At 44.0% G+C, this 22494-nt stretch overlaps 1 protein-coding gene across 1 annotated transcript in view; it reads left to right on the plus strand.

Moving 5' to 3' along the window:
• The first annotated feature begins 252 nt into the window (after positions 1 to 252).
• EGLN1 (egl-9 family hypoxia inducible factor 1) overlaps positions 253 to 22494 on the plus strand; it is a 35279-nt gene continuing 13037 nt past the window's right edge. Inside the window, exon 1 of the mRNA XM_050314944.1 lies at positions 253 to 1558. Coding sequence (XP_050170901.1) covers positions 620 to 1558 — 939 coding nt within the window. The 5' untranslated portion in view covers positions 253 to 619. The remainder of the gene's footprint in view (positions 1559 to 22494) is intronic.

The following is a 22494-nucleotide window of genomic DNA, read 5'->3' on the forward strand; positions in this document are numbered from 1 at the left end:
GGGAGAGGCCTGTCCCTTCTCCCGGCGGCGGGCCCCGCGCCCGCGGAGATGCCGCTCAGCCCCTCCGCAGCGGTGCGGAGGCCGCGGCCGCCCCGGCCCGGCCCCGCCCGCCCGGCCCCGCCCGCCTGACGCGCCGGCGGCGCTGGCGGGCTGGAAGTGGCGTACGTGCACAGCGGGCCGCTGGAGTGGCGCCTCCTCCTCCTCGCCCCGGCACAGCGGCGGAGGCGCGGCGGGGAGAGGCGGCGGCCGCGCCGGCCCGCGCTGCACCGGGGAGAGAGGCCGGCGGGGAGCGGAAGGCAGCCCCGCACCGCGCCACCCCGGTCCCCCTCGGCCGCTCCGCCGCTGGCGGGGCGGCGATGAGGCGGCGCTAAGCGGCGTTCGCGGCGCAGGAGGGCGGCGCGGGCCCCGCGCCCCTGCCGCCCCGGAGGAGGCCGCGGGCCGGCGGAGGCGGAGGGCGGCGGGACCCGCAGTGGAGCCGGAGCCGGGCGGCCATGATGCAGTGAGCGCTCCCTCCCCGCGCGGCCGGACGGGGGCCCGCGTTAGCGCCGCTCCCGCCCGCCTCCTTACATAACATAACCCGGCGGCCGAGCGGGGCTGCGGCGGCGGCGGCACCAGCGCCATGGCGAATGACAGCGGCGGCGGCGCCGGCCAGGGCGAGAGCAGCGGCGGCAGCAGCAGCAGCAGCGGCGGCGGCAGCAGCAACAGCGGCAGCAGCAACAGCAGCAGCAGCGAGCGCGATCGGCAGTACTGCGAACTGTGCGGGAAGATGGAGAACCTGCTGCGGTGCGGGCGCTGCCGCAGCTCCTTCTACTGCAGCAAGGAGCACCAGCGCCAGGACTGGAAGAAGCACAAGCTCATCTGCCGCGGCGGAGGCGCGGCGGCGGCGGGCGCGGCAGGGGGCGCTACCGAGCCCCGCGGCGGGCACCCCCAGCCGCCTCGCGCCCACGGCGGGGCCGCGGCGGGCGGCGGCGGCGGGCGGGCGGGGGCCGGCAAGGGCGCAGCGCCGCCGTCCCCGGACGCCCCCGCCGAGTCCGCCCCGCTGACCAACAACCACGTCGCCGCCGCCGCAGCTGCCGGCGGTGAGGCGGAGGCCCCGGCCGTGGCCCAGTCCCCGTCGCCCTCCGGGGAGGCGGTGCTGCTGTACCGGGACAAGTCGAACCTGTACCCGGGCGGCGTGCAGGCGGGGCCCGGCGGGGCCGCGCTGCGCCCCAACGGGCAGACGAAGTCGCTGGTGCCGCAGCGGCTGGCGCTGGAGTACATCGTGCCCTGCATGAACAAGCACGGCATCTGCGTGGTGGACGACTTCCTCGGCAAGGAGCTGGGCGGGCTGGTGGCCGAGGAGGTGCGGGCCCTCCACCACACCGGCCGCTTCACCGACGGGCAGCTCGTCAGCCAGAAGAGCGACTCCTCCAAGGACATCCGCGGGGACAAGATCACCTGGGTGGAGGGCAAGGAGCCGGGCTGCCAGACCATCCGGCTCCTCATGAACAGCATGGACGATCTCATCCGGCACTGCAACGGCAAGCTGGGCAACTACAAAATCAACGGCAGGACGAAAGTGAGTACGGGAGGGAGGGAGCCGGGACCGCCGCTGACAGCCCCCTCGGCCCCTGCAGCGGGGGAGTTGCGGCGGGGGCCGGGAGCGGGTCGGCGGAGCCGGCGCTTCCCGGGCGCGGCCGTGTGTGCGAGCACGTGTGCGGCTGTGTGCGGGTGCGCACGTCCGTCCGTCCGTCCGTCCGTCTGTCTGTGCGGGGCTGTGCGTGTGCCCGCGCGCCCGCTGCTGCTCCGTTCCCTGGAGCCGACTCGTACTTGTGAGCCTTGTCCAGTTCTGGGCTACTGTGTCCGCTTGTGGGCTCCTCTGTACAAGAAAGACAAGGAGCTGCTGGAGAGGGTCCAGTGGAGGGCCACAGAGATGATCAGGCGGCTGGAGCATCCCCTTAAGAGACGGCGGGAGCTGGGCCTGTTTAGTCTAGAGTACACTCGACTAAGTGAGAGGGGATCTTATTAATGCTTATAAGTATCTCAAAGGCAGGTGCCAAGAGGATGGTGCCAGGCTGTTTTCAGAGATGCCCAGCGACAGGGTGAGGAGCAATGGCCATAAACTTAAAACACAAGAAGTTCCACCTCAACATGAGGAAGAACTTCTTTACCTGGAGGGTGGCAGAGCACTGAAGCAGACTGCCCAGGGAGCTCGTGGAGTCTCGCTGTCTGGAGTCATTCAACAAACTACTTGCTGTAGGTGATCCTGCCTTGGCAGTGGGGTTGGACTAGATGATCTCCAGAGGTCCCTTCCAACCCTGACAATTCTGTGACTCGCCCAGCCCCAGCGGGCCCGGCCCGCAGCCTCCGCGGTGGGCGGCTGCTGTCCCGCGGTCAGCCCGGGGGATTGCTCTCTACCGGGAACGTGTGAAAGGGTTTGTTTGCCTCTTCGCTTTTCCAGAGCAGGAAAAAAAGGCAGTCTCATTTATATCCCTGTGGAAGCTTATCTGCTGGGCGATGAGTACTGAAATGCAAGTTTTCCTGTGGTCTCCCGAAGAAGTGGATAACAGCGCTCTGGTGGGCTCCGGGAAGCCGGGTCAGCGTGTGCTGGGCCCCGGCTGCAAAGCGTCCCGGCAGCAGCGCTGGCTGGGGAGCGTGGAACAGCCTGTGCACAGCTTTTGCAGGCTCGCGTGAATGGGCCGGGTTTTGCTAAGCCTTGGCCCAGAATGTGACCTGCCTGGTGCTGCTGGACTTAAAAATGTGTGTGGGAGATCCGCATCAGTGAGTGAGTTGCCCAGTGGCACAATGAACCCACGAGTTAAAGTGCGGCCCTCTGGCAGTGGTGCTTCTGTGGGCTGCAAAATCACAGCCGTGAGAAGCAGGGCGGCTTTGGGCTGAGATTTTTTTTATTTTACTGTCATCAAGTCTCTTTTCCGCAAAGAATCTTACTCTTTAGCTCTGTTTTGAGAGAGAACTGAGTCAAAATCTCCCATTGTATTGGCCTAATTTGCAATTCCCTTCCAGTCCTTTAAATAAAATTCTGGCCCTTGGTAGAAAACTAGTAATGAATATTCATTAGTATCTTTTCAGTTTAAAAAAAAATAAAAGAGGGGTGAAGCCCCATCACACTTTGCTACCTCTATTAAAACATAAGGAACCCAGTGAATTGGTAGGAGCTATCCCGCCGAGGTGCTTGCACTGTCACAGATGGACTGTTGTTGCTGCAGCTGCAGAATCTCAGCTGGTAGGAAGCTGCGGGAGGAAGGGAGAAACTGGAAGGCAAAAAACAGCCCTGGATTTGTTCGGGGCACGGGAAACTCCCGTGATAAAGAAAAGTGGGTGGGGATTTTTTTTTAATTTATTTTAAATGCTCTCTTTGCGTACCTTCAATTAAACGAGTTCTGTGCTAAAACTTTTTAATAGGAGCATGATCTAGAGTCCTCACAGATTCCTGTGGGACTTTTCTAAGCCAACTTATGTTTCGAACAGTCTTAAATCTCTTCAAGGCTTCAAATTTGCACTCTAAAAATATCACTGATTTTGCTGGGTTTCATTTTTATGCAGCCGAGAGGAATACCACATCTGTTTTTGTGTGCAGTGGTGTGCTTCTGTAAAGAATATGTGCCAGGGTTTTAGAAAAGGGCTTTATAGTTGCAATCCTGAATCATGTGTTCACTTCCTGGACTACTGTATTTTACTCTCTGCTGTTGCTAATTGTGAAAGACAGAGAAAAAACTCTTCAGGTGGCATGCCTTTGTGGAGCAATGGCAAAGCAGTGGGATTGTTTAGCCCCCCTTGGTTTTCAGTCACTGATGAAATCCCTCTGTATTTGGGGCATCAGAACAGGTGCAGGAGTCAGATCAGTAAAGGTGCAATACTTTGCTCCTTGGTAGTACAGAAATGCATTACTTTCTGTCTTCTCACCTTCCCTCATTTATTTCCCCACATAAATCAGTGCTTTCAGTGCACAGGAAAGCTCAGTTCCCTAAAATTTCAACAAAGCAGAATAAAAACTGTCTGTCACCCTCATAGAATCACCTCACGAGAGCGGAATTAACAAAAGCAGATGATACCTGGAGTATCACTTGAAATAACTTGTATACTTGTTGATGTTGTTGGCATTGAACTTGCCATCATTTCTATAAAGTGTCTAAAAGCAGTATATGAAAGGGAGAAAAGAAATGGATTTGAGATGTGCACTCTGCCTCTCTTAGCTTGTAAACCTACCTAACTGTCAGGGAAAATGCGATGTTGTTTTAATAGAATCTAACTCGAACTGATTTACATTCAGCATGGCCAGTCTCTTAAGGTGAAGGACATGAAATACGGTCAAATGTCAAGTGTGAGAAACCTGAAGTTTTACCGTTGAAAGTCTCTGATAGACTAACTGGGCTACCTAGAACTAATCTGCTTAAGCTGATGTGGTTCTGCTTAGTCCTGACTGTCAGCAGATGACACTCCAGCTGGAAGGTATCTATATAGCAGTAGGTATAAACTAACCAAGTACCTTGGAGGCGTGTGGAGGGTATAGCAGCATGTATAAGAGAATGGCTAACTATTTACTCATCTTGGAAGTCCTGACTTACTGCATTCCTTGCTTTTGTTCTCTTTCTTCCCATACTCTGTTTCTTCTTTTCTCTAGCAGATGGTGGTGCATACTTGCATAGGTGAGCTGTAGTGTCTTTCTCCTACTTCCTGTTATTTTCTATTTTTTTCTTCTTTCATCTCTTCACAAAATATTAATTCTCCTTTTTGCCTTTATGTGCATGTATTTCTGTTTCCTGCCTGTCCTGTTTTACATAGTGGAGGTACAAGTGTGCTCATCTAAGTCAGGAAAAGGAATGTCGTTTTTCTCACCGAGGTGAGAAGGTTTTTCCTCCTTCTCCACACAGAGGCTGAGAAGGGGTTAAGGGAGGGGGCAGCTTTATGGTTTTTTTGCTAAGTTTCTCTTTCCTCTCTTGTGACTTCTGCTGATCTGAAGCTTACATCCTTTACTGGTCTTGCAATAATAGTGGGACTTCCTAGTCATGGACTGGATTCCTAATAATCACCATATAACTGGACCTCTGATCTGTCAGCTATTCCTGTTTCTGCCCCCTGTTACACCAGTGCCATCCATCTCCTAAACCCTAACCCAAACCTTTTATTGAAAGGAGTTTGAATAGACAGTTTGACAGGCCTTGTTACATCCCTTTAGTTTTTTCTTCATTCCTACCCCTTGAAACCTGTCAGAAGGTTCAAATTGGTGCGTTTTAATGCTCTCGTGTCTTTACCGGTAGGTCAGTGACACACATTGCTTCTCAGCTACCAGTAGCTTAAAAATTTGCTTTATTTGTTACACATCATGCAAGCTTGCTTTTCTGCTTTTTCTTGTGATTGCTTATCTTTTACTCTCTCCCCACATCCAATCTCAAAATAAATTGACCTGATTCGAAGTACTTTAACTGCTGTTCATAATTCCTTTGTGCTCATCAGTTTTCAGTGTGATGCTGCACACTGGAGCATCCTGGAGTTTCTGAAGAGGTGGAGGACTTTGGATTCAGACTAATCTGACTGTGCCCTATTAAATTATATTCTTTTAAAGTTAGTAATGCTTCTTCAGAAAATAATTCTTCAAGAGTGAGTGAATTTCTCATACCCTACTGTTAATTTTTGTATAAAGTAGAAAGAAGAGGCTGTATGCTCTTGTGACTTATTTATATTGCATCTTTTCCACAAACATGTTGGATTAATGTTACCAAGGAAAAGCAAGATTTATGGATGTTCTTTCTTCTATATCTTGTTCTGCAAGAGATAGAGAATAAGGACTTGACAACCAAGCAGGTACTGGAAAGCAACAATGGTGGCAAAATACTGGTAGAAGAAAAGGAAAGTGAGTGCAGGGGTGGGTGTGTGCATTTGTTGCAGCTCAGATTGAGTCCTGCTCTGACAGGAGAACCCAAGATCTTAGGAATGTCTGTAGAGTGGGGGGCTTCCCCTCAATTTGCTTGTGGCATGTGCTGTTACAGAGATCCTTCTGTATCATTCTGAAGATTCATTTCACTACCACACCTTGAATATATTTCTTGGTAGAAAACTTACTGATCTAATTGGTTCCTAGTGAATGACCGTATGGGTTTGAATCTACCACTGAGCTGTGGGAAGGTGTGACCAGCTCTCTTGCAGTCTCCCACTACTCGCTTGAGTTGCTTGACCTTGAATAGAATATGACCAGCGCTCATCCTTATTCCTCACAGCAATATTGCTGTTGGTGATGGTGTTCTCTTCTAGATAAGTGTCTTGGTCAGCGAAGGATTGTATGGTGATTCATGGCTACACAACAGCCCACACACAGTTCTTATAATCCTGTTGGAGTAGAGCCCTGACACGCAATGAGTATAGTTTTCATTTGTTGTTCTTCATGTACTAGCATTCTGGATCCCAGATGGAACAGATCATTGGAAGACTGTCTGGGGTCTCTCTTGAAAGTGATCATTTGATTGAGAAGCACAGCAGAATCCAGAAAGACTCTTATTTACAGCCAACTTGAATGTTGCTGAGATTCTGGTTGGTTCTCCTACTAGAGAAAATTACAAAGGTATGCTAATTTCTGAGGGGCAGCTGTGTGTTGATTTTAACTTCAAAGTGAGATATGAATATAGCATGTCCAAGGGTGGGGAGCACCACCTGTGACTGCCAGGAACTTCTCTGTGTGTTAGGCTCTGGTTCAGTGAACACTTTCAGCTGGCACTGCTGGAGAAGCAGTCACTCCTCTTTGCCAGCACAAGTGTTTACATGGCCATCCTGTGAACTGGTTTGAGGAACTGATCCATCTGAAAAATAAATTGGCAAAAGAAGTGCTCCTGGTTCAGTGTTCGGATGTTTGTGCTGGCACAGGGGACTGGCAGATGGTGAGACTTTCTTTCAGCAGCACAGCAAATTTATGCCAGTTTAAAGTGTTTGCCAAACTACAGCCTTAGTTTAGCTCTTGGAGTCTGATTCTCCCAACATTTGCCCTTGAAGATTTGAGCGCAGTTTAAGAAATCTTTGCTAGCTGTCTATTTTGTTCTTTCTTAACCTTTCTTTTCTTTGTTCCTCTCTGTACAGTGTGAGACTCAGTTCTTGATGTCAGAAATGCATTCTTCTGTCCTCCAAGAGTCTTCCTTGTGACAGTTGTATATAGAAACTTTGCTGGTCAACGCACCAGGTGATCCCATGTAGCATGTACATGGGATTAGGGGGTGCAGAGAGGGCCATCAATAAAACTTCTACCCTGGACTTCCACAGGGCAGATTTTGACCTACTCAGAAGACTGGTTCAGAGGGTACATTGGGAAACAGCCACTGAAAACAAAGGGGTCCAGGAGGGATGGACATGCTTCAAGAAGCAAATCTCGAATGCACAGGAGCAGGCTGTCCCAGTGTGCCAAAAGGCAAGCTGGTGGGGAAGACTGCCAGCCTGGATGAACAGGGAAATTTTGAAGGAAATTAGGGGAAAAAAGAGAGCTTACTGACTATGGAACGGTCTAGTAACCACAGCAGTGTTGGACCAAGGGTTGGACTTTATGATCTCAGAGATATTTTCCAACCCAGTTGAGTCTATGATTCTGTGTACAGTGGAAACACGTATTTTCTCCAAATCAAAACTGATTTCCCCACACACCCTGCAGCTTCAAAATCGACCTACTCTTATGCATATTGCTGTCCCTGTACATTATTCTAGAGTTTTATTAGCACCAAAAACATTCTTGAATTCTTTGTTTCAAGGCAGAGCTGGACTGTCATCTCCTGCAATGAACAGTGTGCTGCGGCTTGCTGCTGTTTGCTGCTGGTAAGGAAGGACCCTGCTCAGCCCCATCCTCTTGTGCCCCGTCGACTTCTTCTTTTTCAGGAGCTCTGTCTCAAATAGGCACTTTCAGTACTATTTCACAGTTCATGTCCTGTTTCCTCTCTATTGACCCGTGCATTAGGATGGCTCTGTGAAATTCTGGGTTGGTTTGTTGCTTGTTCTTTCTCAGTCATTTTTGACTAACTAGAGTTCATTTTTGAGTTGTTAACTGTTCTGGAGATAAGGAACCTGTAACATTGTAGTTTGTGCACATCAGTGATTTCAGTACGCTGTGGGTAATTAATTTTTTCCTGTCAGTGATATCAATGATTTTCTGACCGTTTAGCTGCTTTGATGTTCTGTGCTGTCTTTTCTGCACAGAATGGGCTCAGTTTAATACTGGCCAAAAAATCAAGCGGGATGCTTCTCATCATAGCTGTACAGCTCGAGAGGAAGAGCTGTCTTCCCTCCGCTGTGGCCTCTTGGACTGAAATTCCTTGGAAGTGATGTCCTGCCAAGTCATAGGACTGTCTGAACAGCAGTTCTCAGATCTCTGCATTAGTTGTATCAGTAACCTTGACTGAGAGATGTTTTTCCCTTTTTCTAAATGATGCTTAATTTCTGAATAGGTTGCCAGCTATTTCCTGAAAAAAAACCAGCAGCATGTTATTCTCTTATGTGATATTTACCATGTACATGGTATTTGTAATTCAGTTGTGTTTAGACTGTCTTGGTTAATATCTGACAGCTTTTAGGTTGAATAGACTAGGTTGCTATTGGAATTTTGCAGGATGTTGTCTTTATAGTTGCTACTGTCTTGTTCTGTACAGAGTGCTGGAGTGTATGTTTGTACCTCGAGTTATGTACGTAGTGTACTTGGAGCTTAAATGAAGCCTTTCTGCTGCAGCAGAAAGGAAACTTGTTATAAAAGGGAAACGGATACTCTGTATATAGCAGAAATTTCTTCTTGCCCATCCGGAGACTAAATCGCTTTTCTTTAGGCTCCTTGGAGAGCTCTTGTACAATGACAGCACTTTTTTTCAGTTCAAAAATTAATTTTGGGGCTGTTGTGAGTGGGTTGGTTCATTAATTCTTCATTGGAACACTTATGGGGCTCCCTGGCTCTTGTGCTGATATATTTTGTTACTTTTCAGTAAGGGCGTGACTGTAGACAGTGCAAGGACTGTACAAGTGTTTTTTGGAAATAAGCTTACTCAGAATATATCAATTCAAGATCTGTAATTCATTGTCATATTTTTTACACTGCACTAAGAAAATAGTTTGAAATCATTTTCAGTGAATAGCAGAGTGAAGTTATTTGACTACTGAGTTTAATGGTCATTATTTATGATACCCTTTTCTCTTCTACATATGTGACTTAGACCCCTCAAAAGGAGGACTAATGCTAGTCTTTGAGACCTGAAAAAGTCATTTGGTGCTTATTAAATCCTTGTAAACTCCTTCCAGTTTCTGAAGATTGTTGGTAAATGATGGGTGGTCAGGCATATTTTCAGAGCAGGCTTGTGCCAGAATTAGCTGGTAAGTGGCAGTCATAAGCTTCAGGTCAAAAACGAATCCACTCGGTGTTCCAGTACAGCGTCTGTCAAAAATAGAGCAATGCTTTTATGCACGTAACAGCTGCTTACACTTGAAGACTTTCTTGTTCTTTGGTATTTAACTTAAAACTGCTCGAGAGTATTTTTGTTAGCATTTGATGTTATAAATAGGAATTGGGTAGAAATGTGCGTGCCTGCACGTCTTTGTGGTCGCTGTGTGTGGAGGTAGGGTGGTTATGGATACGTTATGCGCATAGTGCTCTAACAAAAGAGGTGAAGTCCATACCTGTAGGGTAATTAATGAGGCCTAAAGAAAAAGGTTATTTAATGCCCAAGGATTAATTTTACACATTAATGTAGGGTCAGAGCAGCTTAGAGTGCATAGTTTGACCATGAAGGCATTCTGGACTCTACAAATTATGTACAACTTTTGACAAAATGCTGCTATGTGGTCCCAGCGTGCAGCTGTGACAGCAGAGCCCGAGACTGCCTTGCCTTGTTTCAGCAAAAACAAACATGTTGAAAATGATACAAAGGTGAACACAGTGAGGGAGTTCAGGAAGCTGTTTTTCCTTTTGATCCGAACAGGGTGGAGGAATTGTTACGTTGGTTGTCAGATGACAATAAAGTTATAAAATGCAATAAACTGGCTGAAGACTTGAGAGGTTTACGTGAATTTGCTTAATTTGTTTTTTGTTTGTTGGGTGTTGGGGTTTTTTTGTATTTTTGGGGTTTTTTTGGGGGGGGGGTTGTTTTTGGTTTTGTTTTTTTTTTTTTTTTTTTTTTTGTCTGTTTGATTTTCTTCTTATATAGAGATATTTTAAATATGTTTACAGGAAGACCTTATATTATCAGTTCACATTACTTTGTTCTGTTGAGAGCTTGAAATTCTGGTTGAATTGGCAGAGGTTGTAGGTTTCTCTGCTGGGCACAGTCTTGCTGTGGCTTGCTGACCTTCTGGTGGGCCAGGGTCTGTTATCTTCCTGCTTGCGTAGGTCAGAAGGCTGCAGCTATGTAGTTAGAACAGTCCTGAAGTTACTAGTCAAATTAAACAAAAAAAAATTACAATAATAGATTAACCTGACTGTTGTGGTAATGTGGAATTTAAATTGCTGTAGATTAAAAACTTGGTCTATACTAATTTTGAGGCTGAAATCCTCATATGTTTAAGTTCTCAGCCCTGTGAAAAAATTCAGGGATGTAACGTGAGAGGTTGCCAAAGCAGTTTATAGTTAGATAATAACATATCTTTCTTGTTACTGCTCTCTGTCCTGTTCAAGCATCTGTTCAAGCAGCTAAACTTCGCTGTGGATGCCAAGATCCCTCAACAGCTTCTGCTGTATTTGGACAGTGTGTGGTCTGTGCTCTGCAGAAGGCATCAGACCCTTCCAGTTTCAGTGGTTGCTGCGTTGTTGTTCAGGCAGCTGGCATGCAGCCTTGCTGCTGTGAGAAAGGAAACTGTGGCCAGTTGATAAGGGCATCTTAAACTGACTCAGTTTCAGCTGGCATACTTCATGATGCCCAGTGAAATAGATGCTGGCTTAATCGTACCTCTGTTTGGCTAAACCTTATTTGTGTCTCCTTTAACCCCCTATATGACAGCTCATCAGCCGCTCAGTGCCACTCTTCATAGTGGTGGATTTAATTTTTCAGATCATATGGTGAGAGGCTGGGAGAGCTGGGACTATTTATGCTTGGAGATATTCAAAACCTGATTACTGCTCACCCAGCCTGCTGTGGGTGAGCAAGGGCTCTAGACCATATGATCTCCAGAGGTGCCTGCCAACCTCAGCCCTCCTGTGGAAAAAAAAATACTGCAGTTTGGAGTGGAGGAGATACTAAAAAAGACAGTTTTTGCAATCTGTTAAAACACTTTTTTCCAGAACTGGCACTGTCAGGGTAAGTTCTGCTTATTGCATCTCTGAGTGAAGTGGGCAGAAGTCTGTCTTCCTGTTAGTGGTTGTTTGCTCCCTAAAGAATCACTGTGGTTGAATATGTCAGTAATCCAACTGTTTGAAATATTCCTGCCTTGGATCTCTTTTGGTCATTCAGGTGGTCACTTGTACTGAGTGTGTGCAGCTGTCTCCTTCCTGATTTCTCCCAGGTTGCCTGTGTTTCAGTTCACAGGTGCATATACTCATAGCATAGCTCTTTCCTAGCATAGCTTGCAAAGCATGCATACACTTCACAAGACTGATTTAAGAAGAGGTTTAAGAAATGAAAATCAATTATCTATAGGGAGCTCATACTTTCTCTCCAAAATTAGGAAATTCTTTTTAAATTTATATATGATTTTGGGACCACTTCTGTACTGAGAGGGCATAATGCAGCAGGGATAGTTATCCTTTCTTTGCAAGACAGACAGAAAAGTGAAATATGCTGTTTCAAAGCCACAGACTACCAAAAATGCTTTGCTTTAATATGTCACATATTTTTATTTATGTAGCAAATTTATTACAAACATCTGGACAATATTATTTTCAATACATTTCAGTTTTACTTAAGAAAAATGCCACCCACTTGATTAAAAAAGTTTCAGAGAAGAATGAGAAGGGAACATTTGAAGAGGTAAGAGTCAGGCTCATATATTTTATTCAGGCTGTTGAATAAATCAAAACCCTGAGGCTCTCAAGTTACAATCCTCACCCCCCATCTACCTTCTAGTCATTTTCTTTCATCTGTATTCCCCACATGAACTTGCTGCTCCTGCCTACTTCCATCCCACCTGTGCTCCCCTGGAGACCTTGTTCTGCGGTGGTGGGTTCATTTTCTGTTGAGGGAGAGAAGAAGGGGTGCTGAGAGAGGCGGGCTGCCCCAGCAGGGGTGCAGAGGGCTAGGCTTCCCTCAGTTGCTGTTCTCTACCAGGTATTCAGCAGTTGCAGCATCCTGTCAGTGGACTCCTCTGCAAGGACTGCGCTCGGAAGATAAGAGCCACGTGCCTCTCGGGAGGTGCCAGTTTGACCACCCGTGCCATATATCTAGTTGTGAATGGAGGCCAGATGGAGTTGTGCTCATCTGAACTGACCTTCTGTGTGAAACAGATGCTAGACCATCCCTCAATTGTAGGTTAAAGCCATGTGTTTCTGAGCAGTATCCAGTCTTACTATTAAAAAAAAAAACAAAAACAAACAACTAAACCCAGTTGTTGTTACTGTTCAAATGGTGAAGACCCACTCTGCTCAAAGACCCGCTTTACTCACTTTTTGTACTCTGTATAATTAGTTGCATGTTCTAGCAAGTTGCTTTCTCGTGTTTGTTCTGTGGGAGTTCTTCCTTGTCAGATGTCTCCATTTCACACAAGTATTTGTCATCTATGTTCATAGTGTTTCGTATTTGTTGTAAATAATAATTGGTGTGCCTATAAAGCTTCGAAGTGTATATAAACTGATGCTCTTATGTACCACCCACCTCTATCAGTTCAGGAGCTCTGAGCGAGAGGTTGCATCTAGACCACTGCTTGTAATACGTGCAGATGGATGGACATATTTGCCATTAATTTATGTAATCTTGTTTTAAAAGCCATTTGTACTTTTGGCCTCTGCAACATCCTGTAACAGCGAGTCCTGCAGTTTGATTAGGTGGAAAAGGAACTTCCTTTTGTTTAAAACCTACTGATGGTGGTTTCAGTGTCTCCTGGACTCTGTATTTTGAAAACTCATTTCCCAGTAGTTTTACTTGTCACGTTTTTTAAAAAAATCCGGCATTTGCTTCCATGCATTTTTTCAGCTGACATGCTTTCCCTCCTAAACTGAAGAATTGTAGTCTTTTTAGTGTTTATCCAATGGGTACTGTTCCACTATTCTGGTCATTCCTGCTGCTCTTCTGTGCAGCTTTTCTGGTTCTGCTAATAAGGTATGGCAAGCAGAATCACAGTATTTAATGTACAAGAATATAATGAGTTTGTATGCTGGCACGGTGATGTCACCTTTCCTTGTTTAGTGATGTATGACACTTTAGTTGCCTCCTCTGCTGTGCTGAGATGATGTTCTTAGGAAAACAGCCTGTGTTTACTACATTTTTTTTCCTAAAGTGATGCTATCCAATTTAGAAAACATCACCTTATAAGTAAGCTTTTCTTTTTTTCCCCAAGGGGTGTTTCCTTTGCAGTTACTCTCTCCTGAATTTCACCTGCTGTTTTGCTGTCCAAGCATACAGTATCATTTTGCACCTTTCTGTGTACCTTTCTGCAGCCAGGGCTAGGATGAGCTATGCAGCATATTACTGCATGTAAACACTGTCATTCTGCTGCTCACCTCTTTTTCCCAGGTCACATATGAAAAGTACAAGTCCTGTGGGGATCCTGGTGATAGCTCCTCATTTTTCACTGAGAGAAGGTTAGTTTGCTGTAGTGAAATTGCAATTGCACTTTACTCTCTTAGTGCTCTTTGCTTTGCTTGTTCCGTTACTTTGAAATGCCTTGAAAGTAAGATACATGCTTGAAGTGCTTTATACTTAAAAATTTGTAATGTTTGCATTAAAGTTAATGCCTCGAGTAAAATTTTATTAAATCTCCATTATAGCTTGGAGAAAATGACATGTAGTGACTCCCGAAGGCCTCCTAACACCTGGCACAGACTCAAGAACAACACAGGAGTTCCTATACTGGAGTCCTGACTTTGTCATTTTCCTTAGTGAAAATAGAAAATGGGAGTGGCCTCCCTCATGAGCCAAGGCTATGCCAAAATTATATTGTAAGAGGTCATAAGCTAAACATATAGTATTTTTACCTTTTTAGTCCTATAGCTTTATTTGTAAACATGCAGGACAAGAAATACAGGTGAAGGTGCTATCAACTAGCTTTATTTTTAGTTTAATCTTCTCCTTTAGCAACTAGAATTTTGCAGATTTCAACTTTTTACTGTGTCTTTTACTCTTTCTACACTCAGATCCTGCTACTTTGAAGGAACACACCCATTGAAAGACAAAGCTAGTATTAAAGGATCCTTCCTGACCACTGAGATTTCAGTTTCTACAGTTCAGTTTGTAATAGCTCCATATTAAAACCCCAGAGAAAACATGCCTTTGAAGAGTGAAAATTCCAGTGCCCTTTCCCCCTGCCTTCACTCTCCCACCCGCCTTCTGGGAACAGCTTTCTAGAGGGAGTGATGGAATTTTTCAGGGGCTCAGTGGGGAACAGAATTGGCCAGCAATGAGAAAGTTGAGTCCCTTTGAGATTTTTTCCTTTGAAAAGTCTCTTAAACTTTTTTTTGTCATCTAGCCTTCATCTTCAAGGAAGGGCTGTCTTGGCTTGGGAACTCTTAATTAAGGTTACCTTTACAGAGTAAGTAGATTCTTGTTTTCTGGAGTAACTTTCAGTTGTTCTCATGGTAGCTGTATAGCATTGCTTGCGTTGATCCTGGGGATAAAATATATTTTTTTTACTGATTTGTGTGTGTGCCAAGTGGGGAGATAAGTCAGTAGATAGGCTTGAGGGCAGAACTGTCATTCAGAGAGAGTTAGCTTTTTGCAAGACACTCCATGTGAACATTTTATCTGGAAGACAGATGATGTGAGCAGCCTTCTGCCCGTAGTGGGTGGATATGAGTACGATAGTGCTGTGCTGTGCGTGGAGCAGAAGCTTTTTTCTGGTGTTTGCTTGCAATTCTGTGTGCTGAGATTAACCTCCAATGTCCAAGGTGTTTTGTAGTGTGGTTCATTAAGGGGCCGGAAGCGCACAGAAGCAATTACAGCTGAGGCCTGCTGGGTTGTCTCAGTCATTAGTGCTTGCAGCTCATTTCATGGGGTTAGTAGCAGGGCAGTCGCAATTAAAACCCGTGCTGTGGAACTTGCTCCCTTCGTTGCTGCAGCGCATGGTTGGCAAGTGCATCCGCTGTCCACAGGTCCTTATCCACTCCTCCTCTTCCTCCGTGTTCTTTTCCTTCAGCCTTTCTGTGGCTTCAAAATTGGCTTTCTTCTTCTTTGGTTGCCCATATCAGAAGAGTTGTGAGATAGAGAGGAAACAAAATGAGTTTTGGGATCTGTAGTGTCTCTAGTATAAAGATACAGGGCCATCTACTACACACAGTGGAAATTAGTAAATCAGTTGGCTGCCTACAGATAACTTCTTGAAATGCAGTCCTCTATTTAGAAACTGCTATCCAGTGTTAGTGCACAGTACTAGATATATGTTTTAGAAGATCTTTTTTTGTTCTCAGTAATTATGTAGAAATTTCATTTTAAAATACAGTCTTTACTTGAAAGATCTATTTCTGCCAATCCTGAAATCTGGAATCTAGGATTTTTGGGATTGATTGCTGTTCCACTTGTTCCTTGGTTCCTGTGATATTCAGCATTATTTTCCCCCTTCCAGTAATGCAGACTTTTGTCAGTGTTGCTGTTCCTTCTGGTGCCTGCTTCTTTATTCATCTTCCCTTTGTTTCACTGTACATTGTATGTCTGTCAGTAATTTCCACTGCTGTTGCTTGAGGTGATGATGAGTTCATATCCTTGAGTTGTTTTGTGGTATTTGCAGACTAAGGCAAACACTTTGTCATCCATTATATTTTTTGTTTGTTTTTCTTTTTTAATTAACACAACATTAAGTTTGGAACAGGCTTTACTTAAGCTCTGCAAATCTTGCATGTAGGTTGCATAAATACGTCCCGTGGAACAGTGATGTGACACCTCTGATCTGGGCTACTGTTGTTAATCCCTGCAATCTCTCCCCACTCTTAAGTACGGTAGATTGCAAAGCCCTAACTGTCCTTTGGTTTACCAGAAAAGTTTCTGCTGATTGGATTTTTAGGGACATACAGATAAAACTTTCTGTAGAAACACAAAAGAATGAGGTGTGCACATCCTGTCTTGAAATCCATTATTTCTTGGTGGGGTGTGGAACAGTGTGCTTCCCTTTTATGTTAAATGCAGTGCTTTTAAGAAGGTTTAAAAGTATGTAAGGGCTGGCTGCATGCTAACACAGCTGGTGTTCAGATTTCTAACTTTCTATGTGAGCATTTGGGGAGAGAAGTCCTGGTTCTGTGCTCTTCTGGATGCCTTGGAAAAGGGAAGTAAGGTCTCAGTGACAAGTTGTTTCAGAAAGGCTTTCTTGTACCTGTCAGGATTTTCTGCTTACATCATCACTTTTTGTGGAGTTTGGTTCCACCACCTTCTGATTTTTAGAGTGGGAAATTTGGGGTTTGAAGTTAGCATCTGAAGTCTAACTTAAGAACAGTTCTTGAGTTATAGACAGTCATAACCATATTGATTGACAGGGCCCCGTCAGTTAGCATTAACTTAGTTGTTATTCATAGGAAAGGGCTGATCTGTGGAGAAGCCTACTTGCCTTTTAGGAAGGGTGAATTTTTTGATGAATATATGAAATATTATTTTTGTTATTGAAATAGTGACAAAGAGGTAACTTTTTTGATTGAATTAGTTGTTTTCATAGCAGTTTCCTAACTTGGAACCAACTAGATGGGTCCATTTTAACCACATCACAGTTGGTAATTCAGCATGTTTTATTTTTCCCAAGGCCATGAGAGTGATGTATCTTTGCATCACGCTGGTCTCTTGGAGCATAAGTGGTTGTGATGATGGGGAGACTTGGAAAAAGCCTGTTGAAGCAGCACCAGGGAACGCTGCAGGAGGTCTCCTAACCTAGAAATGATCTTGTTGCTGCCATGAGCGTACACTTGCTGTAGGGTCAGCTGAATTGGCGTTGAAGAAGACAGTGGGGCTTTTGTATCGGCTAGGCGAGCACGGGCAGTTTCCTTGTGTGTTTTTTGCTGCTTGGATTCGGTGTTGGGTACATTCAGATCTTTCTTGTGCTCACATGGTCACATACTCCTAGGGCAAATACATTGCATTCCTGAGCTGCCCTCCTCCATGAGTTCCAGGAGGTCAGCCTCCCTGTTTCAGCACAATGCCTCCTTAACCTGAAATGTCATGGCTGGCTCTGCTGGGAGGTACAGGGAAGGCATGGATTTGGGAGCCACTTTTCCAAACTTGTGTGCCAACGTCAGCAGTCCTGCTCCTGGTGTTTGTGATCAGCCTGTAGTTCTGTGTGGCCTCAGCTGTTCTGAAGGCTTTGCCCAGGAGGCACTGGTGGGAATCTGAGACAGCTGGAATACCAGTAGATTTGTATAATGCCTGCTTGCATTTGAACTGGACATACTGGGTGATCTGGTCAAACCAAAAAAACCCTAAGTGTTGTTTTTACCAGCTGGGAGAGAGGCCTGATTACAGGGCTGTGGTGGGATTGTAAAGAAAGGCTTGGATGGAGACAGTTTATGTGTGAAAGCCCATAAAAAGTAGTATGGGCAGAGTCAGCATTTTTTGCATTTAAATTTTAGGTGGCTTGAAAGCTTATTACAGACTATTTGTAACTATTTGGCTTTAGACCTTAGTCATACTTCTGTGCAGTGTTAATATAAATTAAATCAGTGTCTATAAATAAATGTCTATTAGCATTTCAGTGTATAGTTTGTTTTTTTTGTAATCTATAAATAATTTCAAATAATTGTCTGGACTGTAACAGTAGAAGTGAATGTTACAGTGTATGATGTGAAGTTTGGAATTCTGTGGCCGTGCGTCCCCTTGAAAATATCCTTAAGAACTGTTTTAAAAATCATTTTCCTCAGCATACTGTTTATGTGGCTCTTTAAAGCAGAAACAAAATTGCAGTTTTAAGTAAGAAATTAATCTCCCTCCTAGTATTTAGCAAAATGATCATGTACATGTTCTTGTCTTCTGTAGGAAAGAAGTTCCAGGCTTCTCAGTGTGTATAGTTTTGGAGGAAGGATGATAGTGATGATGAGTGATATTCCTTAAATGGCAAATTTCTCAGGCATTCACTTTCACAATGAGGTTGTTTTTTTTTTTAATAAAACCAAAAAATAACCACCTCTTGTTCACCCTTAATTCTTAGTGTTTCTTCCTCCCCAGCCTCTCCTGGTATTAAGTATATTGTCTCCAGCCTTGAAGTTTGGGCTGGTGTGCATGCTTTATTTTTAAGGTAACATATCACAGCATCATTAAGGTTGAAAAAGACCTCTTAAGATAGAGTCCAGTCATTTTTGAAAGTTCAGTTATCCAGTAGATCTCACATGGCTGAAGAAATTTACTGATCCTATGTAAAAATCTTAAAATAGGTAACCATGCTTCTTCATGTGTTACATATCAGTGTGCCTGCTGATGTCATGTGGCTGGCTCTGGAAATCTGGTGTGCAAAAACTGCTGTCACAATATATTTTAAGTGATGCAACTGAATGAGACTTAACTTCTTACTATTTTAGTGCACTGTTGTAATTTGCTTTAGTGTTATTTTTAGTTCTTAAAGATGTTGATTCTCTGTGCCCTTTCTGAATGGGCAGTGATGAGAGTAGTAAGTTGAGCAGTCTCGTATGAGAGCAGAAAGTTCTGCCCCACGTTGGAGAAAAAAGTTTCAAAGTACTTATTTTCTAAATGGTGTTATGCGTTTCAAAGCATTTATGATGTTAAATTAAAACCAGACTCTTAAAATTGGTGTTGACTGACTTCTCTCAAATTTTTGTACAGCGCCAAAACAGTGAGTCATGAGTCTGCTTCTCTTGGAGGGAATGGGGAGTAAGCTGTGGAGGCCTGCCAATTCTACAAACGTATTTAACTTTATTTAACAGTTGTTTGAATCTGAAATGTATTGGTCAACTTATTTAATCATAATGTAGACATATTTAGGCTGACACAAAATCAAAGTATGCTTTAAACCTTTCCTACCTACAAAGTGGTGTGTTTGCTCCTGAGCTTTTAAGAGAGAACTTTCTGCCCCTGCTGACAGTGCTTTTCATCTACCTTCTTTGGGAGGCTTCAGAATCCCTCATAAGAATCTGAGGGATTCTTTTGGGTTATTTTGTTTTATGTTGTTGATCTTTTTAAGGTTGCAGTAGACTTTGATATCAAAACTACAAGAATATGTTATGTTGAACCATAAGGGAGCTTGTTGGTACTTTGAAGCACTGACATATCTTGGATGTGCTGTTATTAAGTTTTTTTCTTCTTTTCTTTTTTTTTTTTTTTTTAAGGGAATGCAGGTGACTTAGGCTCGAAGGAAGACATTGTCTATATTCAGAGATATGTTAGATAAACTTTACTTTTTTTTTTTTTAGTACCCTATTTAAGCTAGTGCAAGCTCTCTGTGTACTTTTTTAGATATGAACCTCATTTTAATTTTCCTAATTTATTTTCTTGATAAGCAGTTAGATTAAGTTAATGGAAACGAGGCCTTCGTAAGATTGAAGGACTGGAGGGGTGTTTTCACTGATTCAGTTTTAAAACAGCACCTTTTGGTTAAACTGGCACAATTTTGAGAATAGGCATGTCCCATCTGACTTGGCTAGCAGCCTGGAAAGTGCCAGTGTCCTAACTGTTACAGAAAATACAGTCTATACTTTCCCCCCCTGCAGTTTGTGAGCTGACTCAGCCATCTCTTTGCCTTTGGAGATTTGAGACTTGTAACTTTACAAGCTCAGGTATAAGAGAGCAGAAAACCTTGTTAATGTTTAAACATTTCTGTCTCAGTTTAGTAGCGGTGAGGGCTGCAGGACCTCAGCTGGGAGTTAGGAAGTGTGTTTTAGATCTTCCTGTTATGTCTGTCTGCACTGGTTTCAGTTGTTTATCGGTTCACCTTTGGAGATGTGTTTCTTCGATTGCCCTGCTCTCCACAAGGCTCAGTCAAAGCTTCCATGCAGGGAATGTGCCTTTTTCTGTCCCCTTCTTGAGAATCTCTACAATCTCCCTCCATGTTAATGCCTCTTGCCTGATGGCTTCATGAGAGCTTCTCTATCTTATTTTTTATTTGCGAGATATATTCACCAAAGTGTAGGGACAGTAATTTCCTGAATATCAGACTTAAACAACTACAGTTCTGGTTTGGTTTTTTTCTGTCCTACATGTAAGAACTGATAAATCATCTAGACTTGTATGCACATTTCTTCAGCAATTCAAGAGAATTTCTTGGAGCGTATGTGCATGCATGGATTAAAGGAGTGATATTTGGAAGTCAGCTTTGTGTGATCCCTCTGTTGAGTGCAATTAGAATTGAGTGGTAAAGGGGAAGTACTGAACTTTACCTTGCTACAGTGAAAAATACCTGAGCTGGTTTGCTGAGTGTGGCACCATGGTTACACTCAAGGTGTTTCGATCCAAACTTCATGTGGATCTTCTGGCCCTAGAGAGCTGGGTTGAATGTGGCCACTGAACCAGCATGAAAGCTAATGCCTTCTGGCTTGTGTCAGTTTACTAGGATGTTTGAAGTGAGTGTTGTGAGCAGGGTAATGTCATGGGAAAATGAAGACAGGAGTAAAACAGTGACTTTAAGAGAAGTTGAAGAACTTGCTGCGACTGTGTTGGCAAAGCTTTTTCAGAACTTTGGTCTGAGAAGGCAGCATCTGATGGCCAAGTTAGAAATAAGCAATGTAGTTAAAGTATTAATATGTTGTGCCAAACTTTTGATGGTATGGTATGTTATGTTACTTGATTTTGTATGCTTATGAAATGTATTTCTATCCAAAGCAAGTAGAAATCTTGTATTGGCCATTGCATTGAAGAGCCTGGGAAGGAGGGAGGTAGGTCGGGTTACTTTTAGTTTCTGAACTCCCTAGAAGGTCATGGAAGATGTAATCCATGTACATAGCTGTGTGCTGATTCTATTAATAGTGTAAGCAGCTATGTCAACTCTCAAATTTTTCCTCTCTCCTATCTGAGTTTGTTTTTCATCTCTGTTCTCAGTTCAGGTTGCCCTCCCTTTGCCAGCCTTTCCAACTTTCTGCTAAAACTCTAGCAACCACAAGGAGAGGGTGACCTGTGTTTGTCATCCTTGCCTTCAGTTGTTTTTCCCTAGAAGAGCAGCTTGCTCTGTGCTTGCCAGAAGATGACCCAAATAGCTGGCTTGTGGTGTAGTCGGGGTTTATTGGTTTTTTTGCTGGTTTGTGTTTTGTTTGGGTTTTTTTCCTTCGATCTCCAGTTAGGTATTTACCAGATCTGCAGAGAATAATGCGACAGAAAATAATGGCTCATGTGGGCGACTTGAATGACTGTAGTGGTAACTTCAGTGTTAGGAGGCAGGGCTTATAGATAATCATGCAAAGCTGCTGCAACATGTCAGTCTGTTTTTTTTGTTAGTTTCTAATTCGCTTAGAGATTCCTATCCACTCTTGGGGATGTGTGAGCTACTGCCTTGTTTGATTTTTAAGCTGCTAAATAGTAGTTTGCTTTCCTCTTGCAGGTTCTCCACAAGATGATGACTGCAAAGCATGAATTTTTAATGAGAAATCTTTGCAGGAGTTGATATTTCTCTCCAACTTCTCTAGTTTCACAGTGTTGACTTGTATGAAAACTTGGTTTTCTAGACTTGCTTACTAAATCATGGAGGATATCATCATGAGGTTTTACTCAGATGGAAGTTAGTATGGCAATACTTGGATTAGCTGTGTCCCAAAGAGTTTATTTTACATCTTTTTAGATTCTTCTGTTTTGTGTGAGGCTGACAGGAGTTCCTCCCTGCTGATATTTTCTCTCTGTTGCAAATTTCTATCTGTGCTTGTGAAGAATTTGCAGAGGAGTTACGAATCCAAGCCAAGTTGTACCACGTTAGCATGTATTAAGTCAGTAATGTTGATGCTTCTCACACAAGGTTGTACTAAAACAGTCTTTTGTTCTTTCAATTTGACTGTTACTTTGTTCAACTTGTGAAAAATCATAGCCTGATGTGAGCTTAAAGTGAAATTTATTTTCTTCAGAACTGTTGTTTGTCACAGATGAACAAATTTTTGTACTAGAAGTACACCACAAATGGAAAAAACAGGGATGAGTCAGATTTTTTTTTCATTATTTTTCTTTGGTTCTTCATTCCAATGGTGTGTGTGGTTTTTCTTTCTTTGAATGATCTGTCAGATGACACACACCAAGCATTTCCAGTGAAGTCTTTGTGGGCACATCTGATAAATTTTGGTAGGAAGTCATTGGTCTTGCATTTAGACATCTTGTTTTGCTCACTGAGATTTGCAGTTCCTTCAGCAAAGCAGCAAAAGTGTCATCTCCTTGATTGATGCAGCTTTCTGTAATATGAGCTAAACAATGAAGTTATTTTACATTAATAAATAATTATGTCAGAACACATGTCGTCTCCGTTATATGTTTGGCATTTTTTTCCCTCAAGGAGTTTTACATTCTCATGTTA

Source organism: Myiozetetes cayanensis, unplaced genomic scaffold (genome assembly GCF_022539395.1).
Source record: "Myiozetetes cayanensis isolate MyiCay16 unplaced genomic scaffold, myiCay2020 scf2-11, whole genome shotgun sequence".
Lineage (NCBI taxonomy): Eukaryota > Metazoa > Chordata > Aves > Passeriformes > Tyrannidae > Myiozetetes > Myiozetetes cayanensis.